Source organism: Rissa tridactyla, chromosome 5 (assembly GCF_028500815.1).
Source record: "Rissa tridactyla isolate bRisTri1 chromosome 5, bRisTri1.patW.cur.20221130, whole genome shotgun sequence".
Classification (NCBI taxonomy): Eukaryota; Metazoa; Chordata; class Aves; order Charadriiformes; family Laridae; genus Rissa; species Rissa tridactyla.
In genome coordinates this window covers 60,008,839-60,029,898 of record NC_071470.1, presented here as the reverse complement: position 1 = coordinate 60,029,898, position 21,060 = coordinate 60,008,839, and the positions used below count along the sequence as shown (strand labels likewise).

General features: G+C 45.5%; 1 protein-coding gene across 18 annotated transcripts in view; it reads right to left on the bottom strand.

Annotated features, from left to right (window-relative positions):
- The window catches only part of EPHA5 (EPH receptor A5), a 267,350-nt gene that overhangs the window by 26,616 nt on the left and 219,674 nt on the right, over positions 1 to 21,060 (bottom strand). For all 18 annotated transcript variants that reach the window (XM_054202306.1, XM_054202301.1, XM_054202310.1 and 15 more), the window contains 3 exons: positions 4,277 to 4,344; positions 2,682 to 2,807; positions 1,461 to 1,646 (listed from right to left, as the gene is read on the bottom strand). In XM_054202306.1, coding sequence (XP_054058281.1) covers positions 1,461 to 1,646; positions 2,682 to 2,807; positions 4,277 to 4,344 — 380 coding nt within the window. The remainder of the gene's footprint in view (positions 1 to 1,460; positions 1,647 to 2,681; positions 2,808 to 4,276; positions 4,345 to 21,060) is intronic.

Below are 21,060 nucleotides of genomic sequence, written 5' to 3'. Positions count from 1 at the left end.
GCCACATGGACCCAAACACCAGTATTGGAACAGTAGTAGCTAAAGCTCTGACATTACCAACCATGAAGACAAGAAGGGAGACAGCCGTTCATGCTTGTGAGGCTGGTGCTTCTTCAGCTAGCAAAAACTTCCCAGAACACTTACAATATATCTTAAAATAAAGGAGAAGTTGTCTTCAACAAAAAAAATCCTTGATGCAAATAATGTAGATCCTCCAAGACTTTTAAATGGAAGAGTAATAACACTGCTGCACCTTTCCCACAGCGTCAGCACTGCACCAACAGCTGGAGAGGCTTGGGTCGGGGACATCTGGATGTCTCATCCCTTCCTCTGCCCTTATCTTTAGTGAATCCAGTAATCTGGAGAAGAACTGGGCTGTGAAAGTTACGGAAGGTTATTTTGCTAACTGAGTAGATCCTGGTAACTCTTGTGCTGGGATGTTTTGCCAGCCATTTCACATTTTCCCCAAACCCTCAACCCCTCTCATAATCTATATGCCAGCACCAGGGTCAACCACTACCATGGCCATCATGAGCTCCCCAGATGGAGCTCGCCTTAATTGTGGTTTTACACAGTCCTGTCGTCTTCAGCTACACTCCTGTTCTTCTTCCCTGCTTCTGGAAATCAAAACCTCAGCTAACTTCTGTCCTTGCTCACATCCCGTGTGAGTGATCACAAGGCTCAGCACTATCCTCCTGTGGGCTTTGCTTCAGCGGTTTCTCGAAATATGATGGCTGGAAATCATCAGGGGTTGTGGGTTTTTGGTTTTTTTTTTTAAGACTCTTGGTAGCAAAATCCTCCCCGTTTCCCTGCCAGGGAAATCACTTCCAACTTCTTGGCACATCTTTGCTCACCCTGGGGCTCATGTGGTTTCAAAAGTAAACAAATAAAGGCAGGAATAAGAAGCGAGCCTGCTCGAAAAACTTAGCGGGTGGCTCGGCATCACTGTATTCAAAATGCTCTTGCATTTTGCAGGCTGAACTACTTGCACAGCAGAAGTCAGGCAGCACACTCCACTGGCACTCAGACATCCCTGGCTTACTGCCGTCTCCATCACCCACTCACTGCCTGAGGCTGGCCAGGCATATCATCTCCTATTTCTGTCTCATTTAATTTTGGAACTTTGAAGAGGGGTGTTCTCTTAGCCCACACATATTATGCCTAGGTAAGGCAAGGTTTGCAGAGGGAGTTGAAGTTTTTTATCATTTTAGCCATTATCTATCTATTCGAGCTGGAAGAATGCCAAAATCCTTTAGGCACAAACCCCCTTTACAATGTTGGGGAATCTGTTCCTGGCTGGACCTATAAAGTGTGCCATTTTTGGCAAGGGGAGTTCACTGTATTTTGAGAAATTATGAAAGCCACAGTCAAAACATGAGTTACCCAAGTCTTCCCCCCCCCAACCAACTCTCCCATCAGCCAGAGTTCAAAGATAGCAGTCCACAGCAACTTGTACCTACTTTTTGTGACGACGCCTTCCAGGTGGATGATGTTGGGGTGGTCGAACTGCCCCATGATGCTTGCTTCTCCCAAGAAATCTCGCCTCTGTTTCTCTGTGTAGCCCACCTTCAGGGTTTTGATGGCCACTGGAAGCTCGCGCTTTCCCTGCAGCTTCAGCCGCCCACTGCAGACTTCTCCAAATTCACCTTCAGAGAAAAATCAGAAAGAACGGGATCACAGCACATCCAGGGAATGCATGCGCGTGTCCATCTATGGCATGCAGTCCAGCCCCTATAGATAGCTGATCAAAAGCACGTAGGGCTGTCCTGCATTCATGGATGTGGAAAGCTGAACATCACAGTGATCACCATCGCAAATAGCCAGCGTACCACAAGCCAAGTAATTCATAAGCACAAGAAAACTGGGAAGAAAAATGTAATCTTCCTATATGTAAAGAGCCATGCTCTGTATTCCATTGAGCTTTTTCTTTATTTCACGTTTTTGTCTACTAGATGAAAGAGTCCTGTCACATCCTATATTATCGCCCAGTGTAGATAGCTGTAAAACACAAGCCACTTGCTTCTTAACCTTCCTTTGGTAAGTTAAATAGACGGTATGCTGTTAGCCTTTCACAGCAACATATACTTTTATAGACTATAAACCCTTTCCAATTTTATGGCCACCTTTTTAAAAAAGTAACCCAAATGGATTTTTTTTCTTTTTTTCTGGTGAACACTAAATTACCTCCAAAACCACAATTTCAGAGGAAAGAAAATATTCCTAAGGTTGGACACAAGTCCAAACAAGCAGCTTAAGTGGAAAGAAAATGGGAGTTTCTTCTTTTAACCAAGGAAGTTAAAAGCTTTACACTTTGGGTTGTGCTTTTTTTCTCTACCAGATGACTTCTCATTCTTAATTTTTGATTTGAGACTGACCGTAATGGGGGAGGAGAAAAAAGTTAAAATGGTGAAAAGAACCTGAAAATTAAGTGACTCATTTCCCTTAGCACCTGTTGGAATAACTCAGCCTCGTCCAAATGTGACCATTTTCTGCCGTCTTCAGTTCAGTCCCTGAATTTCAAAACCACAGTCAATGACAGGTTTGTCCCAAACTCCAGCTGGAACATGCTCCCCATCACTTGCAGCGTACTTAACAGCACAAATCACGGCCCTTCCCAGATCTCTCATGTTAAGAAAGCCAACCCTCCATGCTGCTGAGGGTCATGAAATGCATTTCCGTACCAGCTCCAATAACTCTTTCAATGGTTATGCACGAAGCTTCGATTTCCTTAGCAAACTCGTGGACAGCTTGATTAGGGTCCTCATAGGTGTGGGGGTCAATGTAAGTTCTGACTCCAGGCAGCTTAACTGCAAACACAAATTAAAGAGTGTTACCAGCACATGGCATGACAGAGGATGGGCAATACCTGCTCCTGTCCCTTGCACTCTGCTGGAAAACACTGCAGCAGGGAAACCTATTTCTATTGGAAAAATGAATAGCATTCTTGGAAAATGACATTTAGTTTATATGCAACATATGTGCAACTTCATCGTATTTAGAAAAGTACACAATAGTGCTCAGCTGGAACAATGCAGAGCTAAAAATTCCTCTCCTGCTGCGTAATGGGCTGGTTCAAGGTCTGGTGCAAAAGGATCCCTTTTCTGGATGTGGAAAGGGTACGCCAGGAGGAAAAGTACAAAAAGCAAAATGTTAAGCGAACAACTTGCAAAGCAAATTGGATGGATAGGGGTTGATGGAAAGCTGCAATAAATTATGCCCTAAGAGTCACATATTAGCTAATCAATCGGCCACATTATTTCAGATGGAGTTACTGAGATTTCAATGAATGGAATATTTGCAGTACAAAGCCTGTGGGTTGTACCAGTATAAACAAAATCAATAGCAGGCTTTTTCTCCAGGACTTGAGGGGGGGGGGGGAAAAGTATTTTCATTATCCATATTATAAGTTTGTTTTGACAATCATTAAGGCTACTCGCATAAAGAACAGCTCATCAGTCTAATAAGACAGCTACGTTACACTGTGGCTCTTAATTGATTTGCTTCCTGCTGCCTTCATTACATAGCACTAATGGAAATTTGACTTTCACTCGAGATGTGTTTGCCTTTTCCACCCCAAAAGGCACCTCGCTGTTATACATCTCCAGATCCCACAGCACTTGATGAAGGCAGGCTTTTCAAACACTGGCTTTGGATGTATGGAAGGACTGATAGTAACCATGAAATGTACTTACTAGCATCACCACAGAGTTTTTTTGTATATAAGGGCATTAACATAGAATTTCTGAAAGTTTCCTAGGAGCAAGAAGTAGGTGTTACTCCTCACACCCCTGCAGAAGCACCCAAGGCAAAGAGTAGCTGTGAGATCGGTCCTCACAGCTGGCTGGGGTGGACCAAGAGTTTCAATCAGGTATTCTGGACTGCGGCATCCAGACCACAAAAATGTGGAGTTGTTATGTGCCGGACAAGCAAAATTAATACCACCTTGGGTCACACAGCAAAGACAGAGGAACAGAACAGGCTTGCTCGAGAGATCTGCTGCAAACGTACAGGTGTGAATAGCTGGGCACAAATAAGGACTATTGAAAATTTCAGTCCTCCACAGGGACTGGAGCAGGGGCAGATGGGGACTTACGAATAACAGAACAAACTGAATTCTTCTGTGAATGACCAGCAAAACCAGATATTTTGGGGTTTTTTGGTTTTGGGTTTTTTGTTGTTTTTTTGTTTTTGTTTTTTAAAAAAAACAACCTCTCACTTGTATTTCTCGTTACTACAGAGAGCCAAAAACATATACGCGTATTTGATCTTTACTCACTGTGGCCATTATGAAAATGCATCTTTTCTTCTTCTGGATCTTGTTTAGCCTTGCTATAGCCACATCGCCTGAAAAAAAACAAATGGGCATTTTTGTCTCTGGTATGGTAGAACCCTGCTCTTTACTTCAAATCACACAAAACACAAAAACACAGAGCAGCAACGAATCCAGCCTCTCTAGCGGCTGTATTGCTGCTGTCCCAGTTTTAGCTCATCAAACTACTTGCAATTTCCCTGACGGGAGTCAGGGCCCAAGGCCCACTAATTTTGAATTGGACTTGTGCTTCCAAATCCCACAGATGTTTCTGAAAAACTCCACTCTAAAATACATGTAATTTAGCTATTATTAAGACAAAAAAAAAAAAGCAAGAACAGGAAGGACGATGGAAGGGGAATGGGATGAAATAGTAGAATTGCAGAGGCAAGATCTCGTGGACTGCAGAGCTTTTGCAGGCACCATGTTGTATGTATTGTATGCTCCCCTTCATCCACTGGGTATTTGTACAACTTTAAATTTTCATTTGGGCACTTGCACAGCTTTAAATTTTCATACTTTAGAAAACAGCCTTGTGTAAACATTAACACCTTATACACATGCAAAATGATGGGTTAAAAAACCTCAAAACCTGTTGCCTCACTGCCTTCAAGGGTCTTCTGTGTATTCCCGGCTCTGATGGGGTTTCCTGCACATCTCCTGTCCCGAGGTAGCTACCATTCATGCAATCCCCTCTGCCCAGCAGCAATAAAGATGGAAGAAGGCACACAGCCACTTCCTGACCTGTCTTGCTCCCATGTTAGCACCAGGCAGTGCAAGGATGCTGAATCCCACCATGGAGTTGCAACCGCAGCCATATGGGAGTCGCGCCTCCCCCAGGGCATTCTCCTATGAGCCTGACTCGTCCCTCATCCTTCTTGCTGGTTCTCTAGGTGATGTTACTGCATTAGTATTAATTGGCTGCGTTGGTGGCATCTCTGAGACCTGCTTCACTTAGACAACCACTTAGGAAGCTATAGGGTAACTGCATAGGCAAGGAGAACTGCTATATACACACATATATTTACACACGTTTAAAAGTATGGGATGAGGTATGTATGATGCACATATATATGCCAGTCTTTCCAAGAGCCTGACATGATAACTGGATACAGGAACTAGATCATCCTTAAAGCAAACTGCATGCACATGAGACAGAGCGACACTGCTTGGTAGAGTGAAAAACCTGAAACCAACACCTGCAAACCAGCCAGCGCACAACGGGATCGCCAACTGGCACACCTCGAAGAAAGCCTCAGGTTACCAAGAAGCCCCTTAAAGCCAAGAAACTTGGAGCCTTCTCTTCTATTGCCCATGATTTTTGAGACAGGGAGATGTGAGAACTCCAGCATCATTCACAGCAAGGAGGAGCATATGATTAGCAGAAACAAAACTGCAATTAGGAGGAGGCAGTAATAGGCATCTGCATGAAACATGCCCTCAGCATGAAGTCCTATTACAGGGAACTGCTGTCTGCCTAGTTGCAAGGGGCCAAGCAGCCTTTTGGCTATAGAATTTTGGCACTGGATTTGTGAAACTATCATGACTACAAACAAAAGCCCCAGTACGAGGGGAGGCACGCACCACAGCTGAGCTGGCCCCAGCAGAGCTGGACACCAGAGGGTCGAGGAGAGGAAAAGCAACGTGAGCTCCCAGGGTTACTCTGGGGAAGGGGAGCAGGCACATAAGCTTACCTTGGGGAGAAGGGGAGACCTGTGCCAAGCAAAGAGGAGGAAAAAAAAGACTGCAAAGGTTGTGCAAGTGCAGGGGAATGGATTGAGACAAGGTGCAGAAGACAAGGGGGGAGGCTGACAGGGGACTGTCCAGGGGCACAGGCAGGGAGATAAACAGGTCACACTTGATAAACAGCCAGGTTATCCATGCAGGGTGCATTTTCAGCAGCAGCGACCAAACCGAGACCATCATGCTCCACGAGAGCAGCAATGAGGTGCCTGGAGACATGGCTCAGTTGTCTGCCTGCCGATGCTCATCACCTTGCTCTAGCAGCAGCAGTGCCATTTCCTGAGATGGGATCCTGCCTACTTAACTCAAAAACTGAGCACTAGGTGTACGCGGAGACCCTGGGAGTAAGAGTCATTTCAAAGTGCATTTTAGTGTTCACAATCTTTGGGTGAAAATGCATTCTTCTCCTTCTTCGTCATACTGCCTCCCCCTCTTTAAGTATATAAACTAGAGATATGAATATCAGCATCAATTCCCACTTCTGGCAACCCCAACTTTTTTTGCTGCAAGTTGCCAAAAGTTACAGCAGCTTTCTGCAAAAGTGATTTTCTGGATTCAGCCATATAACTCAATTTTCCTCTTAAAAATACACAAAAGTTTCAATTCATCCTTCTACCAAATGCACATATACAAGATTTCTTCTGTTCACCTTTCAGAGCAAATGCCCTCATCTCTTCCTCAGGCTTGGAGCACTTCACCTATAAAAAAGCTTTTCTAACATTATCCTTTTCACTACCTGCACCTCCTGATTCTTCGACCCTGAAGAGGGAGGAAAGAGAAATGGGGAACATGCCATCGCTTGCGTCCAGTGATCCATGTACACCTTGATGCACAACGGTCCATGTTTTACTGCCTAGGGACGCACTCAAAGGGCCAATGCAAACCAGTTGGCTCTGGCTGTCCTCCTCTCTCAAGCTGAGTAACACATACAGCAGCTCGTCACATTAGCCTACAAAATCTGGCTCTGGGACCCTCAATGCATCGTTAAAACAAGCCTCGACAGGACATGCCAAAGTGAAATGGCAGCTAGTGGACTGCGACTGTCAAGCAACAGTTGGGCATCACTAACAAAAATTACTGCAAAACCTGCCTGTTGCGATCACTTGTGCCCTTCACATGCTCGCTTTCTTAAACTACCCAGAGAAACGTGCCATGTACACACCGACTGGGGCTAAACTGCACTTCTTCCCTTCTTGACCTTCAGATGCTTTAAATAACACACACAAGCGGTTTTTTCCTCCTTTCTTCCCCAACTAAATCCAACAAAAATCTGCTCTTTCAGGTTAACAGTCCTGATTCACTACGTGAATCTTACTGGCAGGTAAAAGTATCTAAATATCGTGGCTTTGCAATATATTTTGGGGGCAGAAAAAGCTCCCTCTTGTTTGCAAAATAATCCATTTCTGCACTTGCATTTGCTCTTAACATTTATTGGAAAATCTGTGAGTCAAAAGCCTCCTGATGGAAGACTCATTCTCTAGTTTATTGTCACTGTACAAACCATAGATTTCCTATATATTTTCTATATGACATACAGCAAAAGCATAAAGATTGTGATGCTCGCTTCCTCTCCCACTGAGCTGGAGACACTCAGCCAAAGAGTTAACATAATTCAGCAGCACACCTGAATCTCAACTCATTTACTCCTGTTGTGGATTTGTCCCAGTTTCTGTATCTAGAAAGCAGATGTCTTCCTTGCACGGCTCTGTGTTTTTCAATAAAAGTATCAGAGGAAAAAAAAGTGAAGACTTTAAATATTCTTAAGGCATCATGTCTTATTTAAAAACTACTTGCAGATTGGCAGGCAGCTTGTAAAATATTTATGGGGCAGATTATAAAAGTGAAGTTGTAAAATGATCCCTATATAGGTTTATAAAATATAAAACGGACAGGTAGAAAGATGAAGAATCCAGCTGGGAAAGCAATGCCCACTGCCTCTCATAGCAGAAGCCAATTCACGGAGAAAAATCCTTCAAGAAACGAGGCAGGAAGATGCTTGCTCTCCCTGGACCGATGGGAGATACTTTGCATGTGACCTTGTGCTTCGGGGTGCCCTTGCTGGGTGGTTTGCAGCCCCTCAGCCACCTGAGGCATCCCCCAAAACCACAGAATGACCAAGGGAAGGAGTTTCCGTCTCCCCAGCTGGGGCTACCACTCTAGTCACAACCCAGCCAGGCCACAGTCAGGGGACTATGTAGCTGGACCTTGGACATCCAAGCCCTAAGCAGTGATGTAGGAGAGTCTTTATGTATTTTTTTTTACAGGCACAGGCCAAAGCATTTCAGCACACAGACAAGGTATTACTAGAAATGCACATGGGGACAGCATTTAGACATCCCCGATGAGGAAAGGGACCTCACCTCACTAGGTGCAGTCAGTACCATCGAATGGCTTGTGCCCTGAAGCAGCATGCAATCTCCCATCCCAGTCCTGCAGAGATTTATACATGTATTTAATCTCCTAAATAGGAGATAAATGAACTCTGTGCGCTTCTCTGAAACAGAGACAAAATGCCACTTGCTTTTCAGGGGTGAGATCTTCACTCAGAAGCACATCTTTTACAACAAATCAACTTTGAGGAATGCATCCAACCCATCTCGAGCTGTCATTTTACAGGAGGTCTGGAGAACTGCAAGGTTGTTGCTTACATGGGGTAAGTTCTCATTTCAGACTATTTATTCCAAGATGTTAAAGCAATAAGGCTGCATACGTGTTACAAGGCAGGACTGTGTTCCACCCGGAGGAACAAACAAACACGGATCCATCCATCTAGCCAAGATCCTGTCGCCTCAGCTCATGTGTGGAGACAATAACTTGTTTAGACAATAGTTTCATCCTGGATAAACAATAACAACACTGATACTGAGAACCAGGGGCAAAAGTCTACCTCTAGTGATGTTGGTCCATGTTCAACGTTCGCCTTTGCTGCTTGCAGTCCTAGAATATATTCAGTATCACAAAACCATAGAATACTCAAAGGATTAGTGTAAAACTAACAGCTTTTATACTGGAATTTGTTTCCCATTTTTCTGTTCGCTTTCCTCCTGCTTTTTTGATGTCTGTAGTGAGTTACTTCCATTGCACTGGACCAAATTTTTCACCTGGAGTAACTTGGAGCAACCCATGTAGGCTAGGAATCTGACTCATTCAACTCCTCTATCTACTCTCAAAGCCCTATAATTTGGAGAACAGGATCAAAAGAGCAGTAAAAGGTCTTGACATGACAAGCTAAGACCTTCGTCTCAGTTCACAGATCCACCAGAGGACTGGCCTGAGAGGAACCAGGGCAGGTTCCCTTCCTAAGGGTTGCAGGCTCATCGACTTCTCAGCTGCTTTCCCAGCCACTGCTGCCCCCCTCTACACAGCGCAATCCTACCTTTGACCTCGATTAACTTGGACGCCTTACAAAGGAAGTTTCACAATTCCAGTGGTGGTATTTTTAGCCTTTAGTTTTTCCTTGACTTCACACTGAATGACTCCCTGCTTTCCTAAACCACCACCAGAACAATTAAAAATAATTTAAACAAGATACCGTTTCCCCCTCTCGCAGGAAGCTCTCTCTGAAGTGATCTCCATAAATCTCTCTAAAGAGGTTGTCGTGCCTTGCCATAGCACAGCTGACAGCGCCTGTGCCTTCAAGTCACTTTTCCCATTTCCCCCTCCCAGCTTGCTGCCACATTAGTCTCTCCGCAGCTTAGGAGGAAACCTGAAGAGGGTGTTTTCAAAGTCAGCCAAATTTTCCCTATGTGTCTTTCTTCTTCACAGCCATCCAGTCCATTCCCAGCCTCCTCTGAGAAGTACTTTTCCATTACTGCCACTCTCTAGTTGGGGGCCTTGCTGAGGACATTTGAAGCATGACTCCCAGCGAGGGACTGCTTGGGCACTGGTGGCACAGGTGCGACAGACAACAGAAGAACCAAGAGGTTTTCTTTTAGTGCAATCATTGCCAAATCGGTGGCTTGCAGGAACAAACACATGTACCAAAAGGGCATTTTGCAGCCAAACACTTTGAGCTGAGCAGCTTTGCTTACTAACACTGCTCTTAAGCACTCAAAAGTCACAAAGAACAACTTAAAAACACTCCCACAGGGAAAAAAAAAAGTGCCTCCTGCTTTAGGGCCTTCGGGATTTGCATTTGCAAACTCCTCCCTGGTTCAGGCCTCTGTCAGAGCCAACATACAGCACTAGAGGACCCAAAACCAGTCCACCCTGGTGACTGCTGTGCCCCGCAGGCAGGGACTGCACCATGACCCAGCTACCACCATACAAAGCCTCAGCATCCCCCCAGAAAACACAGTAGAAGAGTTTCACACCTCTTGCCCAGCTATGCTGCAAAACCTTCACAGTTTAACAACACACGCGGGATGTCTCAGCACTCCTGTGGTCTCAAGCAGCTATCTGATGGGGATGGTGATTCCATGAGTCTCCTAGGAGGCTTAGGAAGATCTCTGCCTGCACAGATTGCAGCTGATTCAGAGACCTAAAATGCATTCCCTTCAGGGAGCACCTCAACTCGCGTCCAGTCAAACCAACAGAAATTAAAATCACCTCTCTTTTGGTAAGTTAGAACAGAGGGGAGAGTACAAGAGAGCAGGAACTGGTGAGGCAGCCCAGATGGTGGCAGATGGGGGAGCATGCAGCACGGACACGCAGCTCTCACAGAGATATGTCCAACACTGCTGGAGCATATCGTTGGCAAACAGCATCATGTCATTGCTGTGTATGTCATACATGGACATGTATGTCGATGACATACAGTTCGTTTCACTGACATGCACGTTACATGCCACTAAATACCTTTCCACTCCTGCCTGCTCCCTGCCTTCTTTCTGGGGGCAAATTACCTCCCCCGGCCCTTTTTGGTGACAAGAGGCAGAACTTGATGAAGTGTCCAGCACACGTGATATTTTATTATGACACATGACATTGCTGGTGTGGTGTCCGGATCGATCACAGCATTACATATCAGGTTTTTTTTTTCCCTGGGACCCCTGCTCTTCCTGGAGACACACTCTGCTTCGGGGCACGCTATTTCCAGTTGCTGAGAGAGACAAGCTCGGTGCAGAGGTTGGATGAGAAAGCGATTTCCAGGCCAATACAAGAAAGGGAGGGAGAGGCAGACTGTGCACAGAAAACATGGAGGGAGGACACGAAATAGGAGCTAGCACGGGTGGGAACACTGACCATGTTAGGCTCGGATAGGCAACAGCACGGAGAGAAGAAGCCCACCCACAGCCATGATCGCAGCAACTGAAAAGCAAACAAAAAGGCCCAGGATAAGGAATAATCCCACCGCCCTGGCAAGGTGCAAATACATTTGGAACATTTTTATATGCACTTCTTCCTTCTTATTGCAATTATTATTTGGATCTTAACACCTTGGGCTGCAAGAACTTCATGGCATGTGCTACTGTTGGGAAAAAACACCTTGGGGAGACCATGTAGATCCTGGTCCTGCAAAGCAATTAACCATGTGCTTCCCGTACTTGAGTACCACTGTTAGGATTAATGGGGCCACCCATGTGCTTAAACTTAAGCACCTGCCTTGGAGCAGGGAAAGTGACTTTTTCCACAAGCGTGTGTGCGGTACAGTTACAATTTCCTTTAAAAAAAAAAAGCACTGGATGAATGTGACCCCCGCTTTTGCAGACCCTTATGCATGTACGTAACTCATACAGCCCTTTCTGGGTCTCCTGGTATCAGTGAAGCTTTGCACATGCATTACGCATCTGCAGAAGCAGGACCTTATGAGTCGAGTGAGAGCATTCAGCCTAAATAAACCCAAAACTTGTCGAGCTGAAAGGCACTGTGTGTGTCCATAGCTTGCTTCTGAAAGCCACCACACCATTACTCTAGTCTAACCCGAGTATGGGTTTTCCTGGCATCAGTCCGTAACCCGAGGCTGGCTGCAGCTCAGTAATTGCCCCTTCTCCTTGTCAGAGGACTTGCACGGACATTTTTTCTGTTACCAAATCTATTAAGGTAATTCATCCTGAAAAAGAACACAGTGCAGAAGAAACAACAGGAAGAACTTCAGTGTGATATACAAGCAGGAGCCCAGTGGTGCAGACATACTCTGGTTAAAGTCAGCTGAAGATCTCACTCATCATTTCTGCTCAAATCATCATAACATGTCATTCTTGGAAAAAAAAAATTGTGCCCATCAGACTTTTATAAAGTACAACTTACAATGCCTGAACACATTGAAGTAGCCTATTTAGACAAAATTAACATTCTGCAACTGCACCGCCTTAAATTATGATGCAAAATAACTTCAGGCATGCAATGATTTACAGAATTATATACTGGATTATGTGCTTACTTAAATTAGAACTGGTGAAGAATGGCTCTCTAAGCTCCCTTTGCATCAGCAAAACAACTTGCTAACATTTTCTAAACAGTGATGCCAGTATTTTTTTACTATAATTGACAATATTTTGTATTTTCATAATGCCCCAGCTTGTGCAGTCATAGTAATATGGGAGCAGCTTAGCCTTCACTAAACCTCTCCGTTGATCCAAGTTAACACCAGAGGTCCAAAACCAAACAAAGGGAACCCAAGCATTATATTTTTTGAGTCAAATTTGCCATTTTCTGGGTTTAACCTCAGAGGATTTAAGCACAGGGAATTGGTTCGTCTCCGGAAGATCACTGTGGCTGTGGTGACTTAGCTTACATTTTAGCTTGGAGGCCCTCTCCCCTCAGGAATTTTCTAAGAGTTGTTGCCACCAGACCTTCCCACGCCGATCAGCATGCAAAGTCACGGTTTTTGAAACAATCTGAAAAGCAACCACTTCCCTAAAATGAAAAGAGTTTGCTGTTTGCCTAAACAAAGACAACTCTTTGGGCACCTCATCAGCCACTGGTCTGCTCCAAGACAAAATCAGTTCCCTGCACTGAATGCAGAGTGCTTCAGAACTCACTTGTTCCCTCTATGGGGAGGAAAAAAATGCTCAAATGCAAGGGAAATATGCCTCAATGCAGCCACCTGCACACCCGTCACATCACTCTGTGCGCTTAGGGTCAACATTCTCTGAGGTATAACATCAGGGGAAGTCTAAAGCTCTTGGAAACAAACTGAACTGGATCAGCAGACAACAAAGTTCACTTTCTAGTTCCAGGTGCACTTGGATAGGTAAGTCAATGGACTACCTGGCTTGAAGAGTTAGGATAAAGGAAAATTTATTACTGCTTATGTTAAAAGGATGTCTGGATGGCTTGATTTGGCAGATAAACTTCAGAATATAAAAATACCAAGGCAAATAAAGCTGGATGTTAAGCTCCAGCAAACCTGCTGTGCCCTCATGGCCACAGTGTTTGGGTGCCGATGGCTTCTAGGAGGGGCAGTTTCCCTGTCTCCTTGCTCCATGCAAGGCTTTCTCGGTCTAGAAACTGAGGAGCTGAAATGAAATGCTTTCCAGACAAGATCAAATGCTGTGGCAGGATAAGAGATTGCCACGCAATGAAATACGCCCAGGCCTCTCCGGGGTTTTAAGATCTTCAGCCAGCAAGCTGACCTGTGTCGGGGAGCAGTCAGAGTTGAACTGAGCACCGTATACATCAAAATTATCTGCACAGTCTCCTCCGGCCTCACTGAATCAACCAGCAGACTATGAGGAGTGCTTGTGGGGGCTGCCCCTGACTCCAGCGGGCAGTCAGGAGCCCCTCCAATCTGCTGCAGGTTAACTGATGACACGTCAACAGAACGGTGAAGGTTATTGAGAGAACACCTGCAGTGTTAAATCTCCTTCGCTGGGAAAGAATGAGGCGCTGAGGGGGCTGCGTCTCCAAAAGCCAAGCTGGCTTGAAACAAGGTGTGACTTCTGCTTTGAGCCCTGGCTTCAAGTAAAGGGCTGCAGATGGGCAGAGACAACGCAGAGGAGCCTGGAGCTGCAGTGGCACCTCCTGGACCTCCGTGGCCTACTGGCACCGCCCTGCTTCTTGGCTAGACCAACTCTACCGCTTTCGGTAGGCACACAAAGCTGACGCTCCTCCAGTTCTGGCAAAGGTGACCCCTGCAATGCCTGTGTGGTTTGCAAACTCAACTGTCCAGAGAGCTAACTTTAATAAACCTGTGCTAGGAGGACTTATCAACACCCTTGGCATCATTTCAAACCCTGGGCTACATGCTTTGTTAATGAAATGTATATATATGATGGGCCCCAACAACTGTGCCTGCAATCAATGTAATTAATTTACCACAAGTCTGCAGATGACCCAGAGAGCATTCAGAATTAAACTACATTTCTAGTGGCTAGATAGATCTCAGAGAGGCTCTGCTGTATATAGCTGCGGCTTTTGAGAGTTATAAGTTGAAGTCTTGGAGTCATGATAAATGAAAGCCTCGTTTGTTGCTTTTAATAAGCTGCTCTAATGGGATGTTCTTCAGAGGCTTGCAATTAGACACTGAAATACTTGAGTGTGCCTGGGAAGATTTTTCTAATCCTTCATGCAGCCTTGAGCGATGGCAATGATTGCTTCCTGCATCTCCAGGTCAGAAGGCTAGCACTACACCTCGCACCTCATGAGTCAGTGTGCTTGCTTCAAACATCAGAGGAGCAGCACTACAGCAGCGTAAGCTATATTCCTACTTTGCCCAGAACTATACGAATGTTTAAGGAGTCACCTCCTCTAACTGCTGAGCTATACCTAGTTCACATGTTAAATCACATCTCTGCACTGTTTGAGAATAACTGGGAATGCAGAAACGCAGGGAGATGACATCTAATTGACATTTACTGCATCCAATTCTGGAGCCCCTACTACAAGAGGGATATGGATGTGCTGGAACGTGTCCAGAGAAGGGCCACAAGGATGATCAGAGGGTTGGAGCACCTCTCCTATGAAGACAGACTGAGAGAATTGGGGTTGTTCAGTCTGGAGAAAAGAAGGCTCTGAGGAGACCTTATAGTGGCCTACCAGCATCTTAAGGGGGCCTACAAGAAAGCTGGTGAGGGACTTTTTAGGATGTCGGGTAATGGTAGGACTAGAGGGAATGGATTAAAACTAGAGATGGGTCGATTCAGATTGGACGTTGAGAAGAAGTTCTTCACCATGAGGGTGGTGAGACACTGGAACAGGTTGCCCAGAGAGGTGGTGGAAGCCCCATCCCTGGAAGTGTTCAAGGCCAGGTTGGATGGGGCTCTGAGCAACCTGATCTAGTGGGAGGTGTCCTTGCCCATGGCAAGGGGGTTGGAACGAGATGATCTTTAAGGTCCCTTCTAACCCTAACAATTCTATGATTCTATGATCTATTCAATCACTATGGAAAAGGAGAGCAATACTTCCAGGGAAAGGAACTGCACTTGGAAAGACCTCTGTCTAAGCCGTAAGAAAGCACTGGTAACCTTTTTTCTAGGTAAGAGGCCACGTGCCGCAACATGGCATGCCCCCAGGAGAGGTCATGCTTCCTATTTCTAGCATCCAAAGATGAAACATCCACATATTCAGAAGTGCAGAGGGACGGCAGTCTGGTTTTCTTCATCCTCTACTCACTCCACAGACAAGAGAAGACACTGTAAAACCTCACCTGAAAACACCATGTATGCATGGGCTTTCCTCATTGCTCAGCAGGAGCCTAGAGCTGCTACCACTGAAGGCAAGCTCCATTTTCAGCTTGAAGGGCAGCCCAGTTCCCTTTTTGAAGTGGAAACAGGACTTGCACAATGCTATCAAATGCATCATCTGAACGAAGGCGAGGAGCTTTCATCACTGACTGCTTCACTGCCCCACATTTCCCCTGCTCAAATAAAGCTTACACCAGCCTCTTATCTGTTCATGATGGTCCTCCTGCCCTGTTCCCTTGGCTGCTGCCAGAATAACTCAGAAACGATGCTCTTAAGGGCAATGCCTCATGGGCTTGGAGCTTAATTACGGATTTGGTCAACTCTCACCTCCTGTCTGGGCCAAAGTCATCTGAAGACAGATTAGCTTAGGTCCCTAAACCCTCCTTGAAACTGCAGCAGCTCAGAGTGCCTTGCAGAGCCCGGTGTGTTTGCACAGAAGGACTAAGCCAAAAAGTGTTTAGAATAAAAAAGAAAAAAGGTGTCAGAGCAGCCAAACTTGCCACACTGATCTAGGCAGGCTGCTACAGATAGGGACTACATGCAGCAGGTTTCCACACCGGCCCTGGGAAGACATCACGCTGTGCAGAAGGGTGCATTGGAGCACTTTTTTTTTTTCAGAGAGATCCTGTATACCAATACAGCTAACGGTCCTCTCTGGGAAAACATACTGCCAAAGAGGAAAGAGGCTGTTAACATGACGGAAGTAGTAAAAACCTTGACCTGAACAGAAGTGGGACCAGACCCTGCCTGCTCTTGGTGGATGGGAATTTTGACTTGGCAGAGCAATAACTTCTCCAACAAAATCCTTCCTCTTGTCAGGTGAATTGCAGGGAATATTTGGCAGTAGGCAGCATCATGAAGTGGCTATAAATCATGACAGACAATGTCCTGTAGGAAGAAGGAAAAGCAGACAAGAATGTAGAGATAAAAATCCTTTAAAAAGTCACAACTAACAAAAATTGTGACTCATGCTGGAAAAATTTTCTCTATGAAAAACGTTATCTACAAACTGTCTCCCGTTTCCTACGGACATATCAAAAAAGCAAACTATTTTAAGCCCTGACACATCTTGGAAAATAGGATGGGGGGGTGGGTGTGTGGAAAAATTCATCCATTTTGACCTTCCCCATCACGGAAGGTTGCAAACACTGGCTCAGGACCTAGGATATACACCATAATCCCTTCACCCTCTCTACTCCCTGAAAGTCACTTTTTAACAAGATGCACATATTTGTGTCCAGAAAGTAGCCCTCTGCCACCGCAGGGGCTGATATTTAAAAGTCTAAATCAGCTAAGGTCAAGGATGGATACTCTGGTGCAGAAGCCTCTAATTGCCAATACCCAGGTGGCAAGATTTGTCTTTGCTTTGTCTTTCGAAGGCTAGTTCCTTGCCAGAAAGAGACTTTCTATATATGCATGACACAGGGCGAGGGGCAGTTTTTTTGTTGCTTCCAATATATTTTTTTCATAAGTTCTATAAAAAGCTCCCTCTGGTTTTTGGAAGATCACTTGAAATGGAAAGGTCATCCATAATGGGTAGACAGCTATAAATGCAGATGCACAGTACACTTCTTAGTTATTTTGAGCAGCTTTTGTGAACATGCATGGTATTGACCTAATAGCATCCCCATTTTACCCTGTGAAAGCCCATGCCTTTGCTTAGTGCTACAAAGCTCAAATGCCTCGGGGACTGGAGGGACCAGCAGTCTCTTAACACTCAACCAAAGACCCCATCAGTGTTGCAAACAGGGCTTGGTTTGAAGGACAAAAGAGGGGGGACTGCTCTGGAGCACTGGGTCTCCTTCCCAGGCTGATGCAAACCTGGCTTCCTACCTTGGTTTGTAGGAAGAAAGGGCTGACACCACAAAAACGACTGCAGCACCTTATTGCTCCTTGCAAAACGGAGCACAAAGATCTTTGTGACTGGCATTGTCCAACACAGACTGTAAAATAAAAGTCTGTAATGATTTTAGCTTAATATATATGCTTCAATCAGGAACAACGATGCCAAGCAGCATCTAATTCAAGTATTCCTAGGAAAGCAAAATTTATAGCCTTGCTCTATCTGTAAAATGCATTGCACTTTCAAGAAGAACACATAATCCTAACAAAACAAAGATAATAACAACTCCGTGTTCTTTAATTCAATGCTTGTAGCTGGTTTAATAATAGATTTTCAATCCACTTCTCTTTTTTTGCTGAGACAACTACAGTCTGATTTAGTGAATCTCTTTGATTTGTAATCCTGATCGTTATATTATTAATACGTCCTTGATTCAAAGAGCAGGATAACTTTAAAAAGTGATCAGCTATTTTGCTTGGCATTTATGACCTTGGTCAGAGGACACATTATTTACAGGAAGAGTTTTCTGGAGCATCTGCAAGTAAATCAGCTCTGAAATGCAGCTTAATTGTTCAGGGCAAAGCGCATTTAGTTTCAAATTCCCAGGAACCTGCAGCTTCAGACACAAAGCGCGTTTCCACAGATGGACGCTGGCATGTGGAAATGCCACCGTGACTATCGTTCAGCTGACCTTTGGTTTAGGGCCAGCTGCCAACGGAAAATGCCAAGCTGTTACTTACATTCGTTCAAAAGAAGAGAGAAAACTGCAGAGATACTTGAAAGCAAAAAAAGAAAAAGGGGAAGAGGTGTGGAAACGTCTGCCTCCGGGGACCTAGCAGAAAATAAAAAGACTGCAGAGCCCAGCAAACTCCTGAGTCCTACACCTGGGAAACTACTTTCCGAGCTGCCGAGAGCAGGAGGACATCCCCTTCCCACTGCAGGACTTCTCCCAAGCCCCTGCTCGCTTCAGCCTGGCACTTGGGAGGATAGGCACAAAGAGACGCTATTAAGCATCCTAGGGAGGAATACCCTAATTCTGAGGTGCCCAGGAACTCCCAGGGAGCCTGCGAGCACCACAGAGCCAGTAATGAGGAGCCTGTTTGCAGGAGCTGGCCAGGCTACGTCCTCAGTGCTGCACAGCAAGAGGGCCTTTCTCCTTTGCTTTGCTGCTGGGAAGTACCTGCTCTCCTACATTAGCAGAAAAGAATGAGTCTGGGCTTTGCACAGCTTGCTTGGCGTGGAAAGCAGTGGTGACTGCAGCTGGAGCAACTCCTGGAGTTCAAAATGTCTGTTTTTCTAAAAGCAAGTACAGGAAAGAATCAGGAAAGGAAATTTAACTCCCTGAAACCAGGCACTGGAACAAAAGAACCACTCCAAAGACAGAGGAAAGCGTCTTCCAGAAACAGGTTAACAGCTTCAGAAAGGGATTATCCCATGACTTGGAACACATTTATCGTCCCTGCAGTGCCACAGCAGGAGAGTCACTCCATGAATTGTCTCAAAATGATATCCAAGGCAAAGCAGCGTAAGTGACATCTTTCAGTGGCATCTCTGCTTCTTCCAAACAGGAGCAATTTTTCTGTTTTGCTTTGTTTAATTTCAAATTTACTGTCAGCTTTCTGGGAATCTGGGGTTTATTTTTCTGTTCTTGCAAGTCACTCAATGCACTAGATGGGCTTTAATATTCACAGGAACTCAAAGCAGCCAAGACGCTTTCTGGTTTTGAAGCCAATTCTCTAATGAAGGACCCAACTTTGGCGCTGGAAGCTTATCCATTGCCTCCGGCTGAGGGACTGGGTTCCTCCCAGTTTAGGGGAAGGGTTGAAAAGATAAAAAAGGACTAAGAGCTCAGCTCCCTGTGCCTGCCCCTTCCCATATGTCCAGTGTGGCACCATGGAGGTGCTCCCAGGAACTTGGAACTGACCTGGGGTCTACGGACAGCGGTGTAAGTACAAGGCAGAAGGACTAAGGCAGCAGCAGAGGTGGCAATAAAACTCTAGCCAAAGGAGACGGGGGCTTTTATAAACATGCCAAGAAATAAAGAGCCAAGAGGAAGCACATCCCGGAAAGCCCAATAGAGCAAAGGACAGAAAAACATAACTAACAAGAACTGCTGACAAATGGCTCGGGCTTTGCAACTGCTTGCTCAGAACAGAGAGGGTAGCAGCAAAAAGGAGACCTGCAAGGGCATCTCCGCCCCAAAGGGGTCCCAGGCACTTGCCAGTGACTCTGGGAAGAGCACAAGCTGCTGGCTGTCACACGGCTGTGATTCTGCACAGCCACATAGGGATATACAACCCTCCACCTGTGATTCATCCCCCCAGACTCCTCCTTGCAGAGGTGCCCGGCTACATCCGTAGCTTCCCTGTGGCCATGTGTTCATCTGCCTATGTGCATTGACAGAAGCACGCATCCAGGCTGGGGGAGGCCAAGGTCCACATCCCCCTGCTCTGTTCAAGGAGGGATTTCACTCAAAACCTCCAGCCTTTAAGGAGAGACTTGAACTCCTGCCTACAGTGTTCAGAGCCCCAAGTCTTTTTGGCTACAGCTTTCCTGTAGCCATTCACCCCCTCCACATCACTGCATGTTTCTCATGCAGACAGGAGCGTTTACTTTCCCATTTTGAAGCCCAACAAGTCACTCAAAGCAGATGACAGGAGCTCGAATGGCTGAGCTGGAAGAGACTGTCAGTCTCTGACCTTGAGTGGAGATGAGTCTGGCAGCACACTTACCTTTTGAGACAGGAAAGAGCTGTGTCCTTCCATGGATGCCTTATGCCTGGGGACAGAGCTGCTCAGCCTGGCTGGATTTCACCATGCTGCGTTCGCAGACTGATATCCTACCTCCTCTGGGAAATAAGACCCTCAGCCAATATGTTCAGTATCAGTGCAGTTCCTCTGTGAGCATCTTGTAACTACTCTTAACACTTAACAATATCCTGTAATTTACAGACACCTTGCTAGACCCGAGCTTAAGACAGACCTGTGCCACAAAAACAACAGCGAGCTGATGGGTACCTCAAAACCATAAATGTTTACTTTGCACTGAAAACAAATTCAGCGTTATCAATGGATGTACCTCACACTGCTTTTGATGAAAGATGTTGCATCGTTTGACTACGGCCATTACAAAAATGCACATGTACTGTATGAAGAAAAATGCCTTGTGTGGTACACAAATTTAGTGCCCCAGTACAAACTGGTTCTGATACAAGCCAGATTTCCCCCCAATACCACAATCCCCTGTTCCCCAAGAAGTTACATCAACTTCCATTAGAGCTGTCAAAGATGGTATAGCCCAGGCTTTCATCACTTGCCTATGTTTAAGCACATGAGAAGTCAATGGGATCGCTTGACAGTTTGAAGCGGAATATCTGCCTCCGTGGGGGAGACTCCGTCTCTGTATAATTTACCAGCACGTGGGGAACATATTAGTGTCCTACATATGAAAAATGAAATTCAGACCTGACCAAAACTTGGGGCGTTTGGCCGTTCAGCTGGGTTTCTTCTCTTTTTCCTGAAAGCAAGTTTTCTCTGTGAGCAAAGCCCATTGTGAGCTCTGAGTGCAAACATATGGGCTTCAGGATATTTTACCTGTAA